General features: G+C 35.3%; 1 protein-coding gene across 1 annotated transcript; it reads left to right on the top strand.

Annotated features, from left to right (window-relative positions):
• The first annotated feature begins 3,844 nt into the window (after positions 1–3,844).
• Positions 3,845–6,459, top strand: LOC120204440. The gene is made up of 2 exons (XM_039204534.1): positions 3,845–4,065; positions 6,260–6,459. The coding sequence occupies exons 1-2, from the start codon at positions 3,886–3,888 to the stop codon at positions 6,332–6,334; spliced, it is 255 nt and encodes an 84-aa protein (XP_039060465.1). The 5' UTR covers positions 3,845–3,885; the 3' UTR covers positions 6,335–6,459.
• The last annotated feature ends 4,200 nt before the right edge of the window (positions 6,460–10,659 follow it).

Genomic DNA, 10,659 nt, shown 5'->3' with positions numbered 1-10,659 from the left:
AGTAGAGCAGGGGGCAAGCTCAAATTACGCCCTTGACCGGGATGAAGTTCTATGCTTCAAAGGTCGGTATTGTGTGCCTGATGATGCTGAGTTGAGACAGACTATCCTTACTGAGGCTCATAGTAGTCCATATGCTATGCACCCCGGTGGAGATAAGATGTATCGGAATTTGAGAGAGAGGTATCATTGGATCGGCATGAAGAAGGACATCTCAAATTTTGTAGCGAGGTGTTTGACTTGTCAGCAAGTTAAGGCAGAACATCAACATCCATCAGGTTTGTTACAGCCTATCAAGATTCCTGAATGGAAATGGGAGCGTATTACTATGGATTTTGTTACTGGCTTGCCTATGACTCCTTCGAAAAAAGATTCAGTTTGGGTGATTGTTGACAGACTTACAAAGTCATCTCACTTCATTCCTGTGCGAGTAAATTATACTTTGGATAAGCTGGCAAGATTGTATATTTCAGAGATTGTCAGATTGCATGGTGTTCCATTGTCTATTATTTCTGATCGAGATCCGAGATTTACTTCGAGATTTTGGAAGGCGTTACATACGGCTTTGGGAACAAGATTGGATTATAGTACATCCTTTCATCCACAAACTGATGGTCAATCTGAGAGAGTAATTCAGATTCTGGAGGATATGTTGCGGGGTTGCGTAATCGATTTTCAGGGTAGTTGGGAGAACTTTTTACCGTTGGCTGAATTTGCTTACAATAACAGTTATCAGACCAGCATTCATATGGCACCCTATGAAGCGCTCTATGGGCGTAAATGTCGCACTCCGATCTGTTGGACTGAGTTGCGTGATAGGAAAACGTTGGGACCTGAGTTAGTGCGAGAGACGGAGGACACAGTCAGATTAATCCGTGACCGTCTGAAAGAGGCATTTGATAGGCAGAAATCTTATGCAGATCAAAGAAGGAAGGATATACAGTTTGAAGTGGGAGATCGGGTCTTTTTGAAAGTTTCACCCTGGAAGAAAGTATTGAGATTCGGGCGTAAGGGTAAATTGAGTCCAAGATTTATTGGACCATTTCGTATCTTGAAGAGGGTAGGACCTGTTGCATATCAGCTTGAGTTGCCTTCTGAGCTAAGTCGTATTCATGATGTCTTTCATGTATCAATGTTGAGGAGATACCGTCCAGATCCAGGTCACATTATTCAGGTTGAAGAAGTAGAGCTGAGACCGGATTTGTCATATGAGGAGGAGCCCATTCAGATTTTAGAAAGAGATGAAAGAGTTCTTCGGAATAGGCGAATTCCAATGGTCAAAGTTCAGTGGAGTAATCGAGGCCCCTCAGAAGCTACTTGGGAGACATTGGAGTCAATGGAGGCTCAGTTTCCTCAACTATTCTCATAAGGTAAATTTCGAGGACGAAATTTCTTGTAGAGGGGGAGAATTGTAACAACCCGGAATAAAATTTAGAGAAAAAAAAATTAATTAAGTAATTTGGCAAAATTTGAGAATTAAATCAGAAGTTTTCAAAATTGTAGGCCATTTTAGAAGTTAAAGGAAATTCAGGGACCAAGCCCTGCATTACTCCTTTTAGTGTCGGCAGAAAATTTAATATAAACGTATGAATGGTTTTATGTTTTCAAAACATAAAACAATTGTGAAATTCCTCCTCCCGCACTCTACTTCAAAGCCGATTCCGACGCCGTTCGACGTCCAATCGTAAAATTGAAACCACCGTTGTGTTCATCATCAAGCGAGGAACAAACCCTTCAAATTAATTGAAGTGAAACGCTGCCAAACGTCGGGAATTTTCAGTCAAAGCATCGTCGTTTTTTTTAGCTCTATCGTTGGGAAAAACTTAAATTCACCGCCGATCGTTGTTCCGTTTACGACACCTCCTGCACCATCGTGTTCCTTGTGTCGTTGCGAGTCCGCCGGTGTCAACCTTGTTCGCCGTCGACGACGGCGCGTGAGGAGGTGGAGCAGTCAAAGATTCGGCCGAGTTGAAATACGAGCTCTCCGCCGTTCAAAAATTTGAACCGATCGTTGTAAGTATCTCGAAATCGCTCAAAATAATTTTTAGAAATTTTTCCGGGAATTTTCCGACACCGTGGCACTGTTCACGCGCCGCACGCGCCGTCGCTGGGAGAGTGAGCTGCTGGAAAACCGGTTTGACCACCAGTTTTGAACCGGTTTGACCGGTTCGAACCGGTTTGACCGGTCTGAACCGGGTTGACCCGACCCGACTGTTGACCCGACCCGACCGTTGACCGTTGACCGTGACCGTTGACCGTTGACTTTCTTTGACTAAAACTTAAAATGGCTTTGACCGACCCTTAAACGACCGTAAATCTTTTCCGAGTATACCTATCCTGATAGTTTTCGACGTGCCAAATCCATTTCTCTGCAGTCCGTTTCGCCAAATTCAAACCCGAAGGTCTCCAAATCGACGGTCAAAGTTGTTGACCAAGAATCTGAATTTCTGAAAAGTCATACTTTATATTTTTCGACGTCCTGATTCCGTTTCCGCAATCCGTTTGGCCAAATTCAGACTCGAAATACCCCAAATTGATAGTCAAACTCGAAAAATGCTTATATACTTAAGAATACTAGCTTTGAACAATTAAATAGGATTTGGGACTGATAGATTATTATTGTTTGAAGGTACAAGAGACTCTCCGGATCGTTCGACAGCTCGACCCAGCTCTTCTAGATCAGTTAAACCACGTGTGCCAGTATTCACCCGTTCGAAAATTGTAGCAGAGCGTGGTGAAACCAGCAATCAGTAAATTTGCTATTTGAACCTATTGTCGAGGTGTGTTCCCTGCTTATTATTGAACTGTTTTATCTGTTTTAATATGTGGTACACCGAATTCATTGGCTATTGTTTTATGGATGCACCAATTTAATGTGACAATTTATGGAATATGGCTGCTATCTAATTTTTGTTTTGAAATGGTATATGATTACCATGTTTTTAGATTGATGGAATTTATGTCACGGTGCAATTGAATTTTGGAATTGAAATACGATGGAATAGCTCTGATCAAGCTAACTGGGCCTAATGTGACTCTTGAGGGCCCCATGATGTTTCATTAGGTCGGCTTTCCTTTGCTGTGTGCTTAGGGTAAGCTATATGGACTTATTGACTTGGGCTTAAGGATACAAGCTTCAGAGCCTATCCTTAAGTCGGCTTTCTTTTTGCTATGTGCATAAAGTAAGCTATATGGAAAATAATTTTGGCAACTACTGATGGTGTACCAGAAAAGGGTTTAAACTATGATTTTCAAAAAGTTAAACTTTTTTACGAATTTGTGAGATTACTGGACTATGATTTGTACCTATTGTGATTTTATGGAAATGTTGGGACACACTGAGCCTAGCTCACCTTTTGAAAATGTTTTCCCCTTTCAGATACTGTTGGTTAGATACCTTGGTACGAGCACTTGGAGGATCAACATATCTCTTGAAGTAAATCAAATTGTAATGTTTTTATCTGGCAAGTTGACTTTATTTTGGTGACATGGACCTTATTTTAAAATATCGGATTTTATAATGATAACTCTTTTGCTAATACTGCTCGGTTTATTGTGATATTGAATTTGAAGACGTGTTTTAAATTAAATTATTATTTATTGGTACTATATTTACGAGTTGGATTTTGATAGTATAATTTGTTTATAATTTCATGTTATTTATAATGTGATTTTATATTGATGGAATAACGGTTTCGAAAAATGTCTTTAATAATCATAATGTGATCCACTAGATTAGTCGAAACGCATAGGTCGGGTCTAGGGGTTACACAATTTGGTTCTTAAATTCGATTCTTTTGACAAGGTTTCAATTTTCATCTGATCTGATTACTTTAGTGGTCAGATTTGTGGAGGAGTCTATTGATCCGTCGAGTATATTAAGCAAATATGGGAGGAGGAGAACATGGAGGGCATGGGCATGGTTCTGAGGATTTCAGGACAAAGGTGTGGAGCATGTCGGGGGGCCCGAATTGCAGGCCCAAGCACTGGCGTCGCAACACTGCGATTGCCATGTTCGGCGTTTTCCTCATCTGTATCCCCATAGCCATGAAATCCGCCGAGCTTGAGGTTCCTAACCCCCCACTTTCTCACATTATTACCGTCTTCAATTGCCTTTTAGAAGGTCTTTTATCCAAATTGTTGAATTGCTGAGTCTAGGTTTAGCCCTTTCAAAATCTAAATTATTGGAACTATTCTAAAATGTTCAATGCTAATATTTCTGTTATAAAAACTCTGGATCCTAATGCAAATTTTATTGCAATTATCATTTCCGTTAGGATCGAAATGCAGATAACTTGAAATTAGATAGAAAGTATATGTAGTGTGAGGCCTTAAATACTATGGTTTTTGTTTGTTTCGGTAGAAATGTTGGGTTTTTTTGGCCAGAATAGAAATGTAAGTAGAAGCTTGAAAATTTTATACCAAAAACAAAGAGTAGTAGCTGATTATTCGGACATTTAGATGGATGTTATTGTTAGCTAGGTGTATATCACTGTCCTCTAATTTTTCTTTTCTAAATTGTATTTGCGAAGCAAATCCATTTCTTTGGGTGGGTTTCTCTGAATAAAATAAAGTTTCGATGTTAAAAAAAATTGCTTTCAGTTTCATTATACCCAATCAATGTTGTTCAAAAATTTGTTTTTTCTAGTAGCTGCTGGATGTGCTTTTATTCCTTATTTTTTTATTTTTTCCTGTTGTCCAAACCTTACCAGTGTAGTAATAACATAAGACTGCAGCTTCAAATTTTCACATCTCATAAACTTTATGTTAACTTCCTCCTTGGCATTTATTCCCTAATCTTGTACTCGCAGCACATCAATGCTAGAAGCTCAACTTTCCGTATGTCTTCCTCCAAAGATGATCTATTTTTCACCTACTATGTGTTACTTTGTCACTCCAAACCATGATTGAAGCTAGTATGCACATTTCTTTTATTCCTTTTATATGTACTTATCTCCTTAAGTAGCGGCAGTTTCATCATAACCCATCAATGCTGTGCGAAATTCTAATTTTCTAATAGCTGCCACCTTTGCACTTAATCTTGGAAAGGATAGCAGTCTAATTTATTGTCAATTCACATAATCCCAATTGAATACCAGTCTTTCAATGTTTACTGGTTTTTGTAATAATTGAAGATTTCAGCTTCTTATTTTCTATCTTGTAAACTCAAAATTGACTTCCTCTAGACACCATGGCATTTGCTTCCTATTCTTTTACTGGCTATACACTGATGCTAGAAGGTTATCAAACCATATGCCTTCCTATATGGGGAATTAATCATTCACATAGGGTGCCTTTTTTTCACAGATAAAAATTCTCATATTTTTCCCTAGAAAATACGAAGATTGTTTTGAAAAAATAAAGATTTCCTGATGTTTGGATCACTAAATGGAAAATGTTCTCCATTGTTTGGCTATTTTCTTTTGACTAAGCTATATTTCATGAAACAATTACATGAAAATATATATAAAAAATATTTTATGAAAGTCGTTTTCAGTGAAACAAATGCACCCTTAGTGTAAAATTGTAGTTCATCAAATGATTTGAGTTAATATCCACATTTTTATTGCTTCACATGCACTTCTTATCTCCTTAAGCACTTGTAATTTCAACCGGTTGAACTAGTATATTGGAAACAAACTGTTGCTTAGTGTTATGAAGGCGTGCGCTTAGGAATCCGTGTGCCTTAGCATTATTCAACAAAGGAGCCTAACTCCCTTCCAGGCTAGATTCATTCGAGTAGGCAGACACCTAAGCATGCCTTTTTGTCTGGCAATAGGAATATAAAACACTTATCTAAGTGGACTTCTCTTTGATTATTTTATTTTACACTTTTTTTTTTCATATGTTATACCTTGTAAGAATGGTATAATGTCAAACTCTATACTTTGTAATGTTTGGGCATTCAAATGCATATTGACCAATACAAAAATTACATATTTTGTAGATAAACTAGACTCCACTTTAGAGTTTTACCATATATCTTAACCATTTACACACACTACAAAAACTCACATATACATATTGTGCCTTCATTCGGGCTAGAAACTTTGTTTTGTTCCTTGGGTGTGAGGCAATACAAGGGTTTAAGTACATAGAGTGCGCCTTGTGCCCTTGATAATATATAATTCCAAGTTACTCGATATTAGAATCGAGATTATAACTTAGAGACTAAATCTATTAACTTACAAAATTTGTACATCATTTATCAGCTAGCTTATATTAGGATGATTTTTTTTAGCTAAAAGAATATTTCTTGCAGCAACGACCTCATCAGCCTGTTCGACCAATTCCTTCACAGCTTTGGTGCAAGAACTTTGGAAACAAAGACTATTAAGTCCACCTACCCATGTGGAAGAGGTATAAATGGTGGTTCAAAGAAACACATGGACGGCAGTTTAGCGAACATGCAATTGTTTATTGCAGTGGATTTGGTAACATTTCCTATGATTTGAATTTGAGATTTCGAACTTTTTATGTCAAAAAAAAAATTGATATTTCGGTTTAGCTTCTATATGATTCGATGAGTTGGGATTGTTACTTTCTGATGTGGATTTGAAGAAAAACAATAATAATCAAAATAAACAAGGCTGAACAAAACGTGTAAGAAAGAAGATAGAACTCGTGAAAAACCTAAGGTAAAGGGAAACCTCTATTTTTCTTTTAATTCAAAGAAATTAGTAATAAAGTTGTGACTGTAATATTTTTATAACTTGTTGATAATAGGATTACAAAGATTATTCAATTCTAACCTTAGATATAAAACTTAAAGGAAATTTATAGTTTGAATTACATGTTCAGTACTCCAACCATCACTTTTATTCCGTTTTGATCATCTAACTATTTTTCTTTCAAAATTATAATTATTGTTACTCGTTAAAATTTAATAGAATTGTTGTTGTCACTTTTTTTTAATGATGACATGACATTATCTTATGGTGATATGTCGGCATCACCATTAGTTTTTTTAAAGTTGGGTGAGCATAATGAAATTAAAATGTAATGTTAGGTATGATTTTGAAACAAAAATAATTATGTGACCAAAATTGAACAAAACTGATAGTTATGGTACTAAATATGTAGTTTACCAAAATGTATAATCAATGGAGCGGTTGTTGGAGTCACTCTCAACGGTTTTTTTCGCCCAATAGGGCAAACTTGAAAGAAAAAAATTGGGAAACTAGGACACTGATGCTTTTATTTTAGGATCTACGACATTTTATACAGTACACAAGGAACTCATCACCTTGAGGTGACGAGTTTTAACAGATATTATTATTATATTCGATTGATTGATTAGTTTGTTTAATTTTTTAGAACTTGTCCATTAAATTAATATTTTTTTGTAGTTTTTTATTTTAAATTGGAAATTTAAAAAAATTGAACTTGTCACCTTGACATGATATGTTCTTTTGGTTTAGAATATATAGCCATTTATAAATGTTTAAAATAATATATAAGTTGGAACTCGTCATATGGGCGTGAAGAATTCCAAAGGTCATTTTGATAAATTTTCACTATAAATAGGAGTGAGGTGAGTTGATAGAGTTATATAAGAATCAAACCATACATTTGTGAGAAGAATATTTCACAAAATTTTTGAATGATCATTGTGGGTATGATTACTCTCACATTGATGATTCAGATTCAAGCTCGTCTTCAGATGAAGAGTGGGTAAAAAAGTCAATAAAGTTGATACTTGATCAACATAAGGAGATGGATATGGAGGAGGATGAGGAGGAGGAGGAGAAGAAGAAGAAGAAGAAGACTTACTAATCCGACACAGCAAACGACTTGTAGAGATGAATGAAAAAAAGAAAAAGAAAAATTACAGTATAAAAATTGAGAGGAAAAAGAAGAGGAAAAGTTGTTTATTTTGTTGAAAAATGTTTTAAATGTATGTATGAATTCGTGTTTAGTTAAATGTTATTTATGAACAGTTTGCAATTATATATGAAAAAGTTAAAAATAAATATATTTATTGATATTGATAAATTATCAAAAATAGGTACAACATACAACATTCTTTAGAAATTGTTGGTGGCCAGTAAGCATCGTTTGGATATACTTAAACTCACAATTGTATTTGTGCATCTTTGTCTGCCTCATGGATTTAAATAGCATTCGTGACCACGTTTTCAGTCGTGTTACATTTATCACACCATAACAGATGTCATCACGGTCACTGCACAATTATCCTAAAATATAATAATTCTAATTCTAATTATAAAGAATCGTTTTTAATAATTTTTAGAATGTTTTCTAAGTGTAAAATTTAAAATATAAAAATTTAAATTATTAAAATTAGGATTAAATTAAATGAAAATGAAAGTTTACACTCTAAATTAAAAAATCTAAAAGGTAAGAGGATGTTGAAATTGAAATTAATCGATCTTTAAAAACATATTTTACAAAAAAAAATTAAAAAAGTGTAACTAGGGTGGGAGTGGACGTCCCAAAACATAAAATATAAAAGTTTATTATTTTTTTTCAAATCAGGATAAGCCAACTTTATTGAATCCTACGATAATGTGGTCCAGCTATTGGTAACAAAACAATTAAAGCAACAATATTAATGGCCTGGAAACTAGAAACTAGAATCTAGAGCAAAAATAAAGCTGAAAAGAGAGTTCTCTTTAGAAAAGTTTTAGATGCTTTAAAATTTCTTCTAACTTTTCGTCTTTTACAAAACTAGAGGGTAGAGGCTCGATTTTGTTTTTACCTTCTCAAATGGAAGCTTCTTGCTACTCAACTTCTTCACCGGTGATGAAACTCAACAAATGCAAGATTTCCACCCAAAATAAAGGCTTTGGTTTGTCATCTTGCCCTCTTCCCATTTAATCTTTGGTTGGTAACGGTAGGATAACGGTGATAGCGGGCTATTATCGGCACTATACACCGTTATCCATTAAATTACGGGTGCGACGGACCATTCTTGACATGAATCCATTACCCACAGCTAAAATCATCAATACCGGTTTCGGACGGCAACGTTACTGCAAAATAGCGGCCGATATTGCATTTGCGTCCCGCTATTTAAAACCATGGTATGCCTATACTTTACCTAATTTGAAGTAAGTCTCCCAAACAATACTTGCTACCAGAAGATGTCTAGTTTCTTTAAGCGTTAAATTGATACATTCAGCGAAGTTATAATCTTTACGAGGTATTTCAGCTACAAACTTCTTCTCCATATTTCCTCATATTTTTCTAGCTTGACATGGCAGTTCTATTGTAGTAAAGCATATCTGAAAAAAACTTATATTTAATAATAATAATAAATGAAGAACATAAATGAACTAAAAAAAGAAAGTTACCCATGTTGATAATCTGTTTCTTGATCTTCTAATTCTTAAACCTCGTCATAGCACTGGAAGCAGTATGACGTATGCAATACACCGGAAATGCATAAGGAGGTGACCACCTACTTTCGATTTGTTAATCGTGGCTAACAACCCAGGTGAATAGTCTGATATCATGCAAACCCCATCTTGAGTGACAATATGGGAACGCAAGTTAGACAGAAAAAAATTTCATGTTTCCTATAACTTATTTTTAATAACGGCAAAGGCAATGGAGAAAATGTTTCTATCACCATCTTTTACAACAACTATCATCATTATGTGTTTGTATACGTCATATAGAAAAGTGCTATAACCTTTAACTATTTGTTTGTCATAATGAAAACCTTCAATGGATGACTTGAAAGCCTAGACAAGCCTTTGAAAACCCTCTTCCTTGGGATAACATGTATATCAAATGTGGTTGCAGGATAAGTATAAGATCGAATAGTGGTTCTTGTGATGAAAAAATCCATTACATGCAATAGATGTAGAGGCTCATTATACGACTAATCCCAGTCATTGTACAATAGTGTCATAGCTTTCCTTTTCGCCATCCATGACTTGTAGTAAAAAGGAATATAACCAAATTTATTCTGGATTGATGTCGCTATCATTAAAACTGAGATTCTTGAATTTATCCACCAAAAACTTGACGTATGAACATATGACATCAAAATCTAAGTGTATGTGGTCTTGTGTCAATGAGCTCAATGTACAATTGTGTTGGCCATGGAACCTTGTGACTTCCCACAACATCTTCCATTATAAGTATGAAACATGTATCCTCCACTTATAGTTGACATTGTGGCTTATACATGTCTTTGATCAGACTCCACCACATGGAGTTTTATATGAGCTTTGATACAAAACTCCTTTACCGTTAGTTGGGCATCCTTCTTAATTTCAAACTAAGACCCAACTACCAACTCTGTTGATCCATCAGTAGAGGTACCTTAGTAGGCTGCACATATATCTAGCATATCATAAATCTTAGGATTCCTCATGGCATCATAGTTTGTGTCATGCATTACAATTGGATGATAATATTGAGGTATTTGGTGCAACATCCCAACCACCAAGTTAGTGACCAAATTATAAAATTTTAGAATTTAATGACTAAATTAAATAAATTGAAAAGTTTAGGGACTTAAGTGAGATATTTTTTATGTAGGACTGAATAACAAAGAAGGATGAATGAAAGGGTAAAATGGTCATTTGACAAGTAAATAATTAAAAATCCCTTATGGTTGTTGATATAACCACATGGGATATGAAAAAGAGAAAAGAAAGATTTTCCATAACTATCTTCATTCTTCTT

This window comes from Hibiscus syriacus, unplaced genomic scaffold (assembly GCF_006381635.1).
Source record: "Hibiscus syriacus cultivar Baekdansim isolate YM2019G1 unplaced genomic scaffold, ASM638163v2 tig00010927_pilon, whole genome shotgun sequence".
Taxonomy (NCBI): Eukaryota; Viridiplantae; Streptophyta; class Magnoliopsida; order Malvales; family Malvaceae; genus Hibiscus; species Hibiscus syriacus.
The sequence above is the reverse complement of the archived record's forward strand: the minus strand, read 5'-3'. Positions and strand labels throughout refer to the sequence as shown.

What these genes read in the sequence shown, in the direction of transcription:
- LOC120204440 (XM_039204534.1), top strand. Translation starts at nt 3,886, where the DNA reads ATGGGAGGAGGAGAACATGGAGGGCATGGGCATGGTTCTGAGGATTTC. An exon ending in TGAAATCCGCCGAGCTTGAG is followed by an intron (nt 4,066 to 6,259) that starts GTTCCTAACCCC and finishes TATTTCTTGCAG; the next exon opens with CAACGACCTCATCAGCCTGT.